Source organism: Syngnathoides biaculeatus, chromosome 12, assembly GCF_019802595.1.
Source record: "Syngnathoides biaculeatus isolate LvHL_M chromosome 12, ASM1980259v1, whole genome shotgun sequence".
Taxonomy (NCBI): Eukaryota; Metazoa; Chordata; class Actinopteri; order Syngnathiformes; family Syngnathidae; genus Syngnathoides; species Syngnathoides biaculeatus.
In genome coordinates this window covers 11,734,474-11,750,996 of record NC_084651.1, presented here as the reverse complement: position 1 = coordinate 11,750,996, position 16,523 = coordinate 11,734,474, and the positions used below count along the sequence as shown (strand labels likewise).

General features: G+C 41.2%; 1 protein-coding gene across 1 annotated transcript in view; it reads left to right on the top strand.

Moving 5' to 3' along the window:
- Positions 1-16,523, top strand: part of zgc:171482 (zinc finger protein) — a 73,399-nt gene that overhangs the window by 44,316 nt on the left and 12,560 nt on the right. Inside the window, exons 5-6 of the mRNA XM_061837987.1 lie at positions 4,261-4,503; positions 14,601-14,697. Of these exons, the coding sequence (XP_061693971.1) occupies positions 4,261-4,503; positions 14,601-14,697 (340 nt within the window). The remainder of the gene's footprint in view (positions 1-4,260; positions 4,504-14,600; positions 14,698-16,523) is intronic.

The window sequence follows — 16,523 nt, the reverse complement described above, 5'->3', positions numbered from 1 at the left end:
AAAATCAGATCAGATAAAGCATGTTGCTCCAAGATGAACATCATCAGAATACAACGGAACTACATGAAAACGACAGCCAGTGTAATATTGGGATGAACTGAAACAAAGAGTAAGAGTCAACCAACCCAGGCCAACTAAACACTGTTAGTAGTCAATATTTCTATTATTGTCCATATAGCTGCTTTGTAGCCTCATTTTCCTGTATTTTTGCCATGTGTGCATGCAGGTTGTCACCTATGCACAGTAAAAGATATCATGGCACTGACGAGAAAAAGCAGTCACTGTCTTTATATTGATAAGTCAGAGAATGGGGAATGAAAACCTGCAGTTGAAAGAGAAGCTTTTGAATTTACACCCCTTTTCTTCTTCACAGTTTGCACAGCTCACCCCCCCCCCCAACTACAGCTCCTAAGCTCTCACTCTCCCTCATGTGCCCCACTCCGTAAAAATCACTTACTTCTGCTTCAATGTGCAGAGATCACAGTCACGAGAAAAGACAGGGTGGGAAAACATGAGAAGAAGGTGTGTGGGGGGTGGGGAGTTAAATCCAGGAACTTTTTCCTTTTCTTTTTTTTGCATCTGAGCAGATGGCGTCCACTAAAAAGCTGTGACAGAGTGGTGCACAGATTTCTATCAGGAAGATAAAACACCAATAAAAGGGCACAGGGATTTAATTTTTAATTGAGATTTATCGTGCGCCAAAAAGAAGTGAAGGGAACATGAGTAGGTGTAGTTAGGGGAACGAGCCAAAGATATAAAAACGATCGGCTTTCTGGGTTTCTATTAGCACAGTGGCACTAAAATAGGAAAAAAAAAATAAATAAAAAATAAACTCAGGCATTCAGTGAAGCTCAGACATCAGTTGAGGTGCAATGGCTCTGGTGTGCATAACAAAACATTTCTGGCACAGAGCTGTTGAAAATAAAGTATTGCATTCACGCTGAAGTGAACATAAAAGTGTTAAAATTCATTAAGAAAAATGATACGTAGGCACACTCCCGAGTCTCAAGCAAGCTTATGAAATCAAGAAACACTATTGACATCAAAAACAACACAAAAACTATACCAACTTTGGGGTGGGATCAAACCGCCATATAGGGGGTCCTCCATTTATGATGTCCCAATATTTGGAGGTTCTGAAGGTACAAATGGTGCGCAATGAACTAGTTTACTCAGTGGCATGAGAACATGCAAAAGAAGTTATTCTTTTCAATGAGATTTTATTTTATTTATTTTTTATATTCAGGGACAAGAATCTGAATCATCTTTTTATGTTCAAAACATACTTTTTACTGGTACTTGGAACTGCTTTACCTTTAAACATTTCAACATATAAAAAACAAAAAACATTTCCTGAGCAATAAAGGTTAAACAGTAATGTGGTAATTTTTTTTTTTTTTTTTGATGCGCGTCCTCTACCAATAAGAGCAGTTGGAAATGCCTTATAGAACAACAATCTGGTGCAGTGAACACTGTGCAAATGGCACAAAGACTTTCAGGAATGTTCATGTTTGAAGCAATTAGTAGTACGATAATCTGGGAAAATGTCTATTGTGCACATGGTGCAGATAGTATAAGTGTTCATCCAAATATGGATTATAATTATGACTTTACAAATGCATCAGTGTGAGTTAGTTAGCATCTGGTGCAACAAATACGGGCTACATAAGCAGTGCTAAATCTTGTACAATCTCTTGACTTCAAACAGCCCTCATGAGCTTGCCCATTTCTTAGATCAATCCAAAAATCCAAAGAACTCAGATCCCAGGATCATTTGACATTTGCTATTTTTACAGCCTTTTTTACTGTAGGTCCTCAGTTCAAAGCAGTGCCCCTTTTAAAGTGGAGATGTAACCTGTGTAACATGCAGAAGTTAGAACCTGCCATATTCTATCACTCCCCTACATTAACACAGTAGGAGTATTACAAATTACACTACACTTCTGTCGTAGGACAGAAACTCATGAGTAAATCAAGGACAAGCAATATATGAAGAATAGTGTAGCTGAAGCATGTATAGAATTGTGTAGAAATTCAGGTTACGTTGCAGGCTTAGGAACAGAACTCCATTGTTAGTGACACAAAAAAGGAAAGAGAAAAAAAAAATGAGTTTTCTTTTACATAGCTTCTCATCAAAATGAAATTGTCCAGAATGTATTTTTGCCAGAAGCAGCGCCACAAAGTTAGATGAAGTTGCATGCTGGGAAATTTAATAAACGTATCCAGATTTGGGCAAAGTTGTCTTCACACTTTAAATTCTAAACAGTCTCTGTGAAAGAATTATGACTCGCCTACAAGTGGTGTTTTTTGTTACTGTGAACGCGTGGTATTCTTGCACTGAAGTCATCGGCAACATAACTGGAGGTACACTGTCACATTGTGCACGGCAGATCACCACATTTGGAGACGCCATCTGCCGTTCCAAGCGTTCATCACGCGATTTGGCTGTGGACCCAACTCCCCCACCTTCTCGTGGTTGTCCAAATATACAAGTATCTGAACCTTACACACACAGCCAAGACCATTCTGGAGCTCGGTTCACACACATGGAAGTATGAACTCAAACACAAGCAGAGCCAAAGGCGTGAGCCACAATGTCATTGGTGGTGGCTATTAAGGGACAATCACCATGGTAACCAGTATCATCTCATGAGCAGTGGGTCACCTGGGGTCCTGCTTCATTCCTTCACTGAGGGGAAGGATGAAAGTTGCAGGAAGCTATAGGAAAGGAACATATAAAATCAACTCAAATTCAAAAATGTATCAAAGTACAAGCTCAAAAATATTACGACTGTTTATTTTAGGTTAGCTTCTGTAGAGCCAACAACCTTCATGTGACCCTCACCTGTGTCCCACCCATATGGCTTACTACGATCCATTGTTCTTTGCCCTCAGTCTAAAACTCAGATCTCTCAAATGATGCTGTGTGGATTAATGTCTGAGAAAGATTAACTGTGAGCATGGCTCAACGGTTTTGTGTTTATGTATTCAGGCAGTGCTTCTTTGAAACTACAATACATCAATTTGGCAGTTAAAAACAAAAGTTGAACTTGGTCCTAAAATTTCAAGTAAAAAAAAAAAATCCATTAATCAACCAAGAATGGGGCAAGACAAGAGAAAGCATATGGGCGGGCCTCAGGTGATCTCCCTTGCCTTGAAATCAATAAACCATTAGATGAGTCTTCGTCAAGTCACGATTGATCGGACCTTTTTTTTTCCCCTGAGTTCCTCTTCTATATGAACACCACAAACACAAAATACTTTTGGGAAATGACCCAACTCATTATCGTCAAGGTCAAAAGTGTTCCCTTGCTCTCAGTCTCACAACGGCTGTTTTTGCACCCATAGACAGTTGTCTTGTTTTCATGCTGGTTTCACCCACAGGCAAAGCTCACATCTGAAAGCTAGTATAGATATTCAGCATTACTGTTGGAATAGTAAAAACCCTTCTTCTTTTCACTGTTTTGACTCATAATTTCTGCGGTAAGCCCTACTGAATGTTAAGTCTTCCTTTTGTTTTTACCTCTGTTCGAGTCAGAGGCCGGTTTCACACTGCCAGTTGGAAGGCTTATGTATATATCATGTAAATAAATGTCACTGACATGGAAGGGAATGGAATTGTCGCTGTCTGGTAAGTATTTATACAGATGTCTATCTTATTGTGGGATGCTGTTTAGCTACCTGAAAGTGAACACAGTTACAGCAATATTCCGGTCCTGTGTAAAAGGTTGAGCACTTCTGTTATTACTCACACACGCCATTTGTGCTGGATCCCTGCACTCAGCCAACCTGTGCCGAGAACGCCAGGTACACGAGCCCCATTGATTTTGAATGATAGCGTCGCTGCGCGTACTCCATGTTCCTCCTGCATTGGAAAAAGCATTAGTTGACTTCATTGAGGACTCTGAAAGGTCCTTCGTTATGTGTGAATGTGTCCATGGTGTACTTCTAATCCAAAGGGTACTGGGATAAGCCCCAGTTACCCCGGGGACAAAAATAAAGTGATGGATGATAGCAGAGAGAAGTTACTTAAGGCAGCTGGGCTTTAAGAGTTGTATGCAGGCTGCATGTTATGTTTAGCTACACTTGTGAAGTCCATTGGGGGTAATAAAAAAAAAAAAAATGCAGAATTAAGCCATGGAGTCTATCGTCCATACCAGGAACACTAAAACACAGTGCAGTTCAATGAATCTTTTTGACAGCATCAATAAAATTGATGCTAAATAACTATTGTATTATCACCTCCCCAACTCCCACTAGATTCCTCCCCTTCAACACCGCTGCCCTCGGACCCCACGGCGTGCCCCCTCCCTGCACCCGCGTCGCTGGTCAGCGGCAACGGCGGCAAAGAAGCCGGCAAGTACTGCTGCCTGTGCAGCGCCTGGTTCAACAACCCGCTGATGGCCCAGCAGCACTACGAGGGCAAGAAGCACCGCAGGAACGCTGCCCGAGCACGCCTGGTGGAGCAGCTCGCGGGAAGCCTGGATGCCACGGAGAGCACAGGTCAGTCGACATAATCTTGCCTAGAAGACCACCCACCGCCAATGAAATTGAGAAGTGAAAGGCAGCAGGGGTGTTAGTGTTTTCTGTTCAAGGGAAACACGATAAGGGGAGAAAGTTTCAAAGATATTTCATTCTGGATTTGTTTTCACACCACCAGTTGGATAGAATTAGTGCCCCGAGTGTGTAACTTTTCAGTCACGGTCCAAGCATACTAGTAAAGGTAGAGGGATTACCCTATGGTAATTACTTTTAAATAGAGTCTTGAAATGCTTTCCAATTATTTTCACATAGAAGGCTTTGGGGATATGATAAAGGCTGCTTTACAAATTTAGTGAGGAGGATTTGAGGTTGGATGATTTGCATTTTAAGTTGAGCAAATGCAGTTGAGTCACCTTTGGACTGAATCAAGGTCAGTAGTGTCAGTTTTCTCTGTCCATCAATTCTGGCTCCAGCTCTCAAAACCCACGGATTACTTTTGTAAAACTGGTCATTCATCATGCCAATAGAATGTTTGTCTATAAACTCTCTCTGTTCAACTAAAATATGGCCAAACATAAATAGTCAATCCAATTTCCGGCTAGAACATTTGGGGGTCAAATTTGTATTTATTTATTTCTAGTAAATTCCAAGTTGGCCTTTCTAATCTCCTACATTAGCCAATGTTTGTGCAATGGCTCTAAGTGATGTTCCACCCTCTATCTTGTTTTGTGGTTTTCATATCAGTTTGACAAACTAGAGGTTGCACAACTTCACGTTTCACACTTGACAAGTCAACAATGTAATGGACGTCAACAAGTGTAAATGAGGTCTCTGCAGGTAAACCCCAAATCTAAACATGAATGTAGACATTCAGCGCGATTGAGTGTTTGAATCAGTCTAATAAGACATGCACTGACTGGCAAAACAAACCTGTCAGTTACAGGTTCCAGTAACTTTGGTAGTATTAAAAATAAATTCAAACTCTGCAATCTGTGAATCAGATGTATGACCCTCAAAAGAAATGGTTAAATGTGAGAAATTAATTAATTTAATGAAATAAATTGACCTCACTGACCCTATATTATTGGAGGGGAGTTTATATTGAATCTAATATTCCGTCAATACGATATGCCGTTGCAATAAGTCGTATGATGTATGCATGGAACGGATGGGAGGGATGCACCACATGAGGGTAGATATGAAACCAAACTTGTGTAAAAAGTATTTGCCTTGAAAGGGACATTTTGCCAAACTGACTTTTTCTAGCATTTGCGATCGAATATTGTCTATGTGGTACTTCTGTAAATATGTTAAATATGGTAATTTATATAATGCTTAATCTAGACCTGTTTACAGGATGACCCACTGAACCAACTGAGCCACAGCCATCACAAGTATGAATCAAAACCATCTACGCATTCCTGAGTTCCAGACCTTTTTCTAGGCCTGAAATTTGGTCATTGACATTTCTCAAGGTGATCTATATCACTTGCGAAGAGCTCCGCCTCCCCTTTCTCCTTCAAGCCAGCACCGTCAACCAAACGTGTGCTCTCACAAGTGGGTTTTCTACATGGAGGCAACCAATAAGAGGAAAGCTGCATATGGGCAAAGTGGATACGAAACTGGGTAAAACAGAAGTTGCTGCCAAAGGGGACTTTTCAGGACACTCGTATGACAAAATTGACAATTTATACTAAGTCAATTTTAGAGACTGACTCTAGCCAAAATATGGGAACTTTAACCAAGATGAGGCTGCAATGTTCTTTAGTTTTCTGCCAGTCTTACACACAAACTTAGAAAATTGCCACTTAATTCATACAAATTCTAATATATAGCAAATTTTTAGATTTTAGACCGTCCGAGCTTTAATGAATTCATTTCAGTCCAGATTGAACGTTGTCTTTTGCTTCCCCAAGTGATGAAATATCTAACGTCATCCTGCTGAAGTAGGCAGCCCAACATACTCGTGAGCACTCGATGACACAGCAACACGTACACACATACAGTAAGTACAAACTCCAAAGCGCCGTCCGTCGAAGCTGTGGCACGGGCTGTGTGCTCCAGGTGCCATGACAAAAGCAATCATCTCAAGGAACCAATCATATTAAAAGCATGAGTCATGTTGCCGCCTACACTGGCTCAGAGGCTTTAAGTTGTGTCATGTTGGATATCATCCTCCAACCACTCATTGTGACCCAGATTCGGCCATGTCCACTGCCTTTTTAGGCAAGATTTCAATCACAATTCAGAGTGCAGAACACGTTTGGAAATGGTCAGTCCATCCTGCTTTTGTGAAATTTACACAGGCAGGTTTTTGTGTACTTAAAGACGTTGCACAATCTATTTGGTGCCTTCCCTTTCAGGAGCGGGCGAGCCAGTCTGAGAATTGAACCCGGTGCCGATGTGATTCATTACACGTGGCATCAATCACGCCTCACCTCGGGCGTGTTTTAATCACGCCACTATTGTCAGGAATTTTGTCTTCCCGTGTGACGTGTTTCCATTGGCACGGGAGTCTCACATCCAATTGACTTTAAATGCCTCTACGGGTACAACGTCGTGGAAATGTTTGGGAAGGTTAATTAGTCTGCCAAGGAGGTTCGCATTATTGTCGGTATGTGTCAGGGTACGTTTACCTGGCAGCAAATTAATCAAAATGAAAATTGGTTCAAAGGTATCCCTCTTCACACAATTCTGAAATAAAAAGTCAGTAGCTGGTGAATGCTTATTGTAATGAAATATTATACATACACAGGATCATTTGAAAAAGATGTAGTGGTGCCTCTGCTTATGAGCAGGGCTGCAACTAAATTATTTTAATAAATTAATCTGTCTGTTATTTTTTCAATCTTGGATATTTTATTTAAATTTCCTTCGACTTATTTAAAATGACTGAAAATTCCACAAACGATAATTCAGTTGCTTTTTTGGTCTGTTAAAAAAAAAAAAAACAATCTTTATCACTGTTTTACCAAGTCAAAGATGTTTGCAAATGTCATTTTTTTAATTTAAAAAAAGTCAAACGCTGAGAATTTATTCTGTTGAAAGGCTGAAATTACAAATATTTGGACAATTTCAAGTTAAACAAGGTCTTTAAATGATTAATCAACAATATTATTTGCTGTCAATCCAATTAATTCTTGCACAACTATTTACAAGTTAAAGTTAAAGTTGTTCTGTGAATAATCTCAATTTTCTCATATCAATTCTACCCATTGAAATGATTCAAAATGTCTAATCTGTTCCACGCAGCAAAAAAAATTGTCGAGGAAAGTAGCACTTTGATGGATAAAAACAGATAATCCATAAAACCAGTTTATTGCTTTACATCCTCTTTTATTGTGTTATTACTGTCACAGCCAGCTGAAGTGTTGTGTGTGCCTTTAAGGGACGTGACCTAGTAAGTGACATCCAGAAAATGGCCGGGAGTTAGTCTGCATATGAGTGTCTGGACGGAGGTTTTGGCCTACTGTAGGTGCATAGCAAGTGGTATTTTGTATTTTGGTGTTTGACTGCATCGTTCGATAAGATGCAATGTGTGCAATGGTGACTGTCTCTCGTAAGACGGGCCCTCATAAGTCAATGCAGCACTGCACAACATCCTGGTTCTTATACACTTAATTACAAGTCTAGGTTTGGTAACCGCGCATTAACAAAAGGTTCCGGCACATACTCTTCCAAGTGTGCCGTTGTCAGGGAAGTGTACCACGCTTCAGAATGGATTGGAGAGCTCACTTTAGTCAAACTAACTGGATTGTAGGTGCCAAGTGTCCCCAAACCAGGTTTAAATTACTTAGTAGCCCACACTTAGTGAGGAGATTTTGGCAAAAACTACAAAAACGGTTTCAGGTATGGATGGCGCCTGGCCTGAAAAAAATATTACATTTTGTTGTGGACTCAGACAGATGTCCTAGATGTCTGATTTTCTCAACGTTGTGGGAAATATTTGTGTGAACTTTAGACTGACATATTCTTGGGTATTTGGTACTGATCCGTTTTAAGACTGTTTGGTTTTGTGGGTGTTTGTGCTCTCCCAACTGTCATCCTAGTTATGGAACATTTCCTCCTACTGCATCACGCTGTCTTCTGTTTTTGTGTGTGCCGTCTGCGTGTGTGTGTGTGTGTGTGTGTGTGTGGTGTGTGTGTGTGTGTGTATGTGTTGAACACAAGGGGCACCGACCGTGTCATGTCTCATCTGTCATGATTATTAGCTACCCGTGAGGCACAGGTGACTTATTTACACACCCTTGTTGTTGTTCTATTGATGATATTGACCTTTACTTGTACTTCCATACGCTAAAGCCTCACGGCACAAGTGCATTTGCATAGTTTCTCTTTTATCCTCATCCCAATTATGAGATGCAGGCGAGAATGGGGGACTATTCAGGTGCAAGACATAAACACGAGGAGATGGATCACAGGGTCTGACGTGGGAGTTGCATCAGTTGGAAGATGGCGCCTGGGCAAGGAGCCCGGCAGACTCGGATGTGTCTTTACATAAATCACGCCAGGGGTACAAAACCCCCCAGGACAGAGACGATAGTCTCTTCTCTCTGGAGACGGGGCGATGAATTAGGAGCAGTGAGATAACCATCTCGAGCCCAAGCATGAGCGCCAGAGCGCGAGGACCCGAGAGAGGGCCAAGGAGCAAAGCAGAGAAAATAGTGTGTAATTGATGACGACGTCTGAGTCAGGAGGCACCGCTGACCTCCTCTCCCGGAAATAATGTTCAAGTGATATTGTGGCACTGTACGAGCAGGTGTACACACACCTGCATAGGAACATTGCAATCAATAAATTGTACTGTTTGTAACAAAAAGGTTCACGTAATCTTACTTTTCCTTAGCCTCAATGTTTGAAGTCTTGTATTAAAACAAACACGGTTAAAGAGAATGTTTATAGAATGTCATCAACCTCTTAGGGACACCCGAGAATATTGTTTGTAAAAACGTCGTTTTTCGCTGAGAAAATTGCCAAGAATTCACATTCAGAAATACTATTCATCCATTTTCTGTACCGCTTAATCTCACTGTGGTTGCAAGCTTGCTAGAGCCTATCCGGCCGAGAGTCTGGGAAGACCTTGAACCAGGTGCCAGTGGATCGCAGGGCACATAGAAACAAACCATTATTGGCACTTACACATGCTAAAAGAGCATAGAACATTATTTACAGACATATCTGCATTACTCCCTATGAAAAAAGACTAAATTGACCCCTCCGTACAGGGCACTTAACCACACCTCCTGAAGTCACGTCACCCCACTGTTGCTAACCTCAGACAAACAGACAAAATGGCATCGCAGGAAGAAAAGTCGAGAGCGAAATTGTCCGATTTACCAGCTGATTTTTCACTCGCATTCTTACCGAATAGTGAAATATCGTTGAAGAGCAGACAGCAGGGCTTCAAGTATTTCAGTGAGGGGTATTTCAATGGTATTTCCATGCATATCGACGGAGAAACCATTGATATTAGCACGAGGTCTTTCCGGAGTCAGAGGAAGACCGAGAAGCCACATAATATAATATATTATAAACCAAAGACGAATTCGTCATTGACAGAATCTGTATGTATATCTGTATAGCTGTTTGTGAACCGCCGTATGAAGGAAAAGAAAAAGGCGAGGCTTGATTTAGGAGTAGTTTCTCTCGTTTTCTTTGTGAAAAGTCACGCGCTCCCCTGAATAATTATTCTTGAATTAGTGCCGAACCTACGTAAGTCCCGACCTCAAACATCCTTCCTTCAGTCTTGGTGTCTCGGTGCACGTCGAAGGCTTTTAGGACTCGCTAGTCCGGTTTAGCTTAGCTCGCTAGCCGCCAACAAAGACACACGTTTGTGCAGTCAGGTCCTCGCAAAGTATCGCTCAACACAGATCAAGTGTGTCAATCATTCACACGTAGCTATGTTATGCAACCGAAGAACTGCTAATTCATTTATATGAGACATGTATTGAAAATCAAAAATAGGGCTTACCTTCGTGCAAACATATCTGTTCCGGTTGATTTTCGATGGATTCAGTTGATCATACGGTCTTCAACAAAGTTTGATCCACCGAAGACATTTTTCGCACTCGGTCTTTGGTTTTGGAAAGGGTACGAATTTAACTCCACCAACTAGCCTATCAGGATACCTGTCGTCACTATTACAAAGTCCGTGACAACACCTCTTAACCATATCTATTGTTAAGGAACCCAAATACGTGATAAAACGCTAACAAAAGCTATACTGGACCATGCGACTTTGTCTGAGGTAATGGGGGACGACAACAAGGGGCGTGGTTTATGCAGATCTCTGGCCTCTTATTGGTCAGCGAAGCGGATTACGCAATTTCTACGGAGGGGTCAATTTACTGCTGCTTAGTTGTGATAGTATTCTGTGTTTTATGATCATCTATGTGGCGTATTGCTGGATGTGTTATAGCACATCCCGGTGATTAAGACGTGCCCACACACCCGTAGAAGCAGCACAATGAATGAAAACATGAGATCATGATGCAGGAAAAACAAAGTACAATACTGTCGAGTGCAATTTTTCATCACATTACAAAAATGTCACTGTCATTGGGTGCTTTACCCGTTAAATAGCATTTCCATTGATTGCAATCCGGAAAGATGATTTGAGGTACAAGCGTTTTAAGTTACAAATGCGGTCAGGAAACAAATTAGACTCTTAAGCCAAGGCACCAGGTTAATTATAATGCCTACACTTACTCTCAATAGGACGATTTACATTCAGTTGGCATTTAATTAAGCAAGACATTGGATAATAATAAATCATTCGTGCTGCAAGGAGCTCTATATCCTACATACAATTAAAAGATGACTACTCCTCATTAAGTTGTCCCACCAGAAGGTGGAAAGTACCTTGAAAATGATCCACACTGATATTTACAGATGGTGGTTAAACAGCGTGTTGAAGGCTCATTTTCTTATTCACCTCCCGAGTCACCCCATCCTTCTATTAAAGGAAGTATCTTGACAGCAGCACTAGATTCCATGATTGTAAGGACTGAGCACTTGGTAAAAAAAAACTCCTTTATAAGAGAAACAAGGCAGTTATTCCTTGGCAGAGGGTCGTGAGCGAACGGCCAATTTGCAACGTGCACTGAATGGCCCATTAAGATTTCGTTAGCAGAGTGAAAGCGCTTCAGACACCCAAAGCGCAACATTTTTGAAAGAGCACAATACTCTCCATTTTTTGTGCACTACATTATTACTTTTCGTGAAGGATTGCAAAAAGTCTCCATACCCATGTTGCCAGAACTGCTAGGAGGCTGTATGCTAGACAACAGCCTTCATTATACCCCCCACCCCCAGCCCCGTTTCTGTCACTGTCACTGTTTTATGTAATTAACAAGGCTTAAAACGCCCTCACAAAATACTCCTCGTGCCTGCATAAATTCACTACACTTACCCACACGCAGTCACTGTGTCGTACACGTCATTTACATGGATTAGTCCACGCTGTGGTCTTTTAAACCAAAACTGCTTGACTAACCAAGCGACTGTGTCATTGTATATAAACAAGGACCACAGAGGTAGCTAATTTCCTATCTCAGAGATCAGGGCCATTCTGTCAATCACGCTAAGAGCTTCCTCACAGAGGCAAGAACCATACTTAATCTTTGAAAAGCGTATAAAAGAGCAGACCTCTTTGTGTAATCCTAACTGTGGTATAGAATAAGATGGGAGTGAAATGCAATAAAAAAAAAAAAAAGATAGGCTGGTCATTGAGTTCTTTTGTCCCCTCAAGTTAATAGTCCCATCATTAAGAGTAATGACATTTTGTCGAAGAAAGGAAGTGAAGCACTGCCTCAAAGCTCATAAAATTGATGCATGTGCAACTAAAACATTTGGGAATAAAAATGCCTTCAATGTTGTACAAATTTTCAGTGTGTGACATCAGAATATCATGTGACATCACCTAACAAATCTCTAGTGCATGTGTTTGTTTTTTTGAGACTTTTTGGTGTAGACTCTTTCGTGAAAAAAAGAATATCCCCGGGAAGTTTCCGTCAAGTAAGTGGAGTCCTCAAAAGCAGGAAAGACTCCAACTGTGTCCAAGTACTTTTGTCCAGCCAGCCAGTTCATTGCTGAAATAGTTGGGAATGATTGCCAGTGGATGGCTGTGCAAAAATGTTGCTTCGTTTAAACCACGTTTAGCACCGTGAGTTGCTTTACTCTGTTATATTTCCAATTCACGGTTTTCCACCAATACCAGTTGGGTGGTGTCTATATTGGCCTCAGCCGGTGCCAGGATTGCCGAACGTTTTACAAACAAAGGGTTCCCATCTTCTGTGACTGGTGTTTTTCATGTTAATGTATTCATGCTGCTGACAAGAAGAAGCAGTGAACGAATGCGTAGACCGTGATGTTAGCTTCTTTCTCGAGCGGTGCAACATGTTGAGCGTAACAACTCTTCCTCCTTCCCCACAATTCCATCTTCTATCCTATCTCCCCGTTTCACTGCCTGCTGTAAATCTTCCCAGGACTCTCCCGTTCTACCTAACCCTCTTATCGCTGCTTTCCGCCGCCATCTTCATTTATCTATTTTGGGGAGACGCGTTCATCTCGACCACCTGCAAGCCCTCCAGTTTGCTCACATCTGGGTCTTAGCTGCACGCGCTCGAGCACACATTCACCAACGATGTGTGCACAAGCACAGCAAAGTGATGCACCATCTGACACGCAGCTGACTGCAACCCCCTTTCCTCACCTTGTTGAGGATTCAGCAGCTTGAAAGCACACACACACGCGCGCACACACACACACACACACACACACTGTGATCTAAAAATGGAACCAGCTTTCTCCTAATGATTGAGAGAATAAAATTTTTCTCCAGATGCAACCCAATTAGGAAAATTAGCCTGCTGTGCGGAATGGAAAACGGGTGCTTATTTGGCGTCGTTTCACTTCGTACTTTGAAGTCTAAATCTCCCAAAAGTGCGATTTGGAGTTCAAATACGATTTAAAGTTTCAACAGTTATAGACCACCAGCGCAGCTCACTAGGCCTCAATTCAGCCAGCACCCAAAGATTAACCCTACATGTGCTTTTTTTGTACTATACTTTTTCTACGCAGGATAAAAAAAGAAGAATCTCCACACTTAAGTTTAAGTTGAGGAAGTGGAAGGGAAAAACTGGTGGCCTTGTGCTTTTATCAACTGTTAAGGACTATTTAAGTGACATAACAGTCAGAACTTGCGAGTTGTACCTTGCTCCATTTTATTCCTGTGGCTTGAGGTCACTGAGACAGGGCTGGCATCAACCAGCTTTTTGTGAACTTGTGACTTTTCATTTGGGTTTTCTGGATCGCGTTGTGGATTTGATTCCACTTATTTCTCCTCTTTAACAAGAAGGAGCCCCGAGTAAAGCTGTCGACTGATGTGATGCGTAACGTTTTACAAAGGCAGAGTGGCAAGATAGTAGTTAGTATGCCTACTTCAGAGGTCTAAGGTATGGGTTCAAATCCCAGCTCTGGCCCTCTTGTGCTAAGTTTTCATGTTCTCACCACATTCCTAAAGCCTACATTTTAGGTTCATGGAAGACGTTTTTGACAATGCCCACAAGTGTAAAGACAACTGTGAATAGTAGTGCAATATAAAGAAGACCAGTCCAGGGTGTACCCAGCTTCTCACCCAAAGTTTGTTGGCTCATGCTCCAGGTCACTCATGAACAGGACGAGCGCGATAGAAAATGCAGGACTGGAAGGATCTTGATTTAATTTTATACCCGAGTGGCAATTCAAGTTTTAAAATGAAAGTAGAGTGTTTTAAAAGTGTTTTATTATATTCAAGGGATATGTATGAGACTGTCTGTCTGCTTGTACAACTATATATATATATCCATCCATCCATTTTCTTAGCCACATATCCTCACAAGGGCCACACAAGTGAGCATAAGAGTCTCAGAAAATGGAAAGATGGATGGATGGCTGAATATATATTTTAATACCAACCAATTAAAGATTTAAGGTACCTATTATTATGCCGGTTGCCCTGGCTTCTGCCGATAACGATGATGATAAAGATGATAGCTTTTTTTTTAAGGGTCTTTAAATGAGCCCGTACATCTTTGTAAGCGTCCTAACTGTGACTTGTGTGTTTAACGTCCCTCCAGGGCTGCGCAGCAGTTATTCCTGCAGCGTCTGCAGCGTGGTCCTCAACTCCATCGAGCAGTACCATGCACACCTCCAGGGCTCCAAACATCAGAACAAGTGAGTACAACGGCTCATTGTAGCGTGTGAGGACAAACGACCTACGAGGCATTTGATCTGAACAAGAGGAGGTGTGTGTTTGTGTGCGTGTGTTCACTGTGATGGCTTCTTGGCCGGTGAAGTGAAGCGAAGTAAAATCTCATTTCTGGCCTATAGAGGACCGAGCATGATTTGACAGCGGTGTGATAAACATGCAAAATGTTACGCAATTAATAGCTTGCAAACTTGCTGACATCACTTTCAGTGTTTTATTGTATGGTGAACTAGTCTTTGTCATAAAATGCGAAACATTCGAGCACTGGTCATCGTGTCAAGTGTTGCTAAATGTCATATTTTTTCCCCTTGTAAGTAATTAATACTAAAATGGATTTGGGTTGTTTATGAACAAAAATGCATACAGCAGCCGAAATAATGGGACAGAAGAGACATTATGCATTTGCCATGAGATAGCTACTAGCGTGGCTATAGGCATACTATGCCAGTGTGGATTTCCGGATGTAGGCTTCTCTCCACTGTACTTCATGCAGTGTCTTGGATTTTTTTTTTTTTTTTTACCCCCAGTGAATATATTTGCAGCCTTTTTTGATACAATATAATTTAAACCACAGTCATGGATTTCTCCTCCATCACATATAGTGTGATACATGGTCAGTTGCCATCCCATCCTGCTGCTGAGAATTTAACAACAAAAAAAAAACTCCATATATTTTCTGTTATTGCACACATTTGCTGACATTAGCGGCTGACCTGCTATTTCAACAAAACTGCTGAAAAGTAGTTAAGCACAGAATTACATTTTGATCTAATTCATCACACCAATCAGAGGCTTTCATAATAGACTGCATGACTGTGCTCATATTCACGCCGCTGTGATTATTTTTAATAACTTCATTGAGCAAAGATATCGAATAAAATGTATCACGACCCATCCGTGGCTTTATAATCAAATACATTGATCATGGGTGACAAGCACAGGGCAGCTAAAGCGTCAGCGGACAACTCCTAATATGAGAAGTTAAAATCTACATCAACACACAACCACACAAACATCCATCCAAATGGCCAGCCACGATATGCTTACAACAACTACAAAGCAGAAGTTGTCAAATGCCGATAGTTTCACATCGGTCTCAATGATGCTTTAAATGAAATGGACAAAAAGAAGAGGTGTACCATATAGTGACATTTGGAACACCCTGTACTTTCTCAAACTCCAAATTGTACAATTTCTGGGGCGATCAAGGTACCAATGTACTTGTACTGCAAATAACTAGTTGTAAGACAGTAGGCAAACGCATACTGTGGATAGACAAGGGTTAATTGGCAGGGTTGAGGGCTAATTTCCCAAATTGCAATGTTTCTGTACATGGGCTGTAATTCAAAGCATTGACTCATAAATCTCAGATACGTTACTTTTCCTGCGGTAAAGCGGAGAAGGTCGCTGAGACACTGAAAAGAGTTTATTGGAGAGCTTCATAAACAAAGCAAAGGTAGAACACGCCGCAGACAACGTCTGACAGATGGCCAGAGAGACGCGGCGCAGTACAAAGACTGTGTCAGAGACCAACAGGCGCAGATATTGCAAAGGAGACAGAAGAACATAGGAAGGTGGGCGCTTGCAATTTTTTTCAAGGTACAATGAGGAGAAGAAACTAATATACAGTCTCATTCTTGAGGAGTTCCACATGATTGAATTGATGCTATGTATATGAGAGAAAGAGAGAGCAAGAGAGACAGATACTCTATATATATATATATATATATATATATATATAGCCAGATGGAACATAACAGACATTGCAGACTTACAGTGAAGTGTGAAAAAG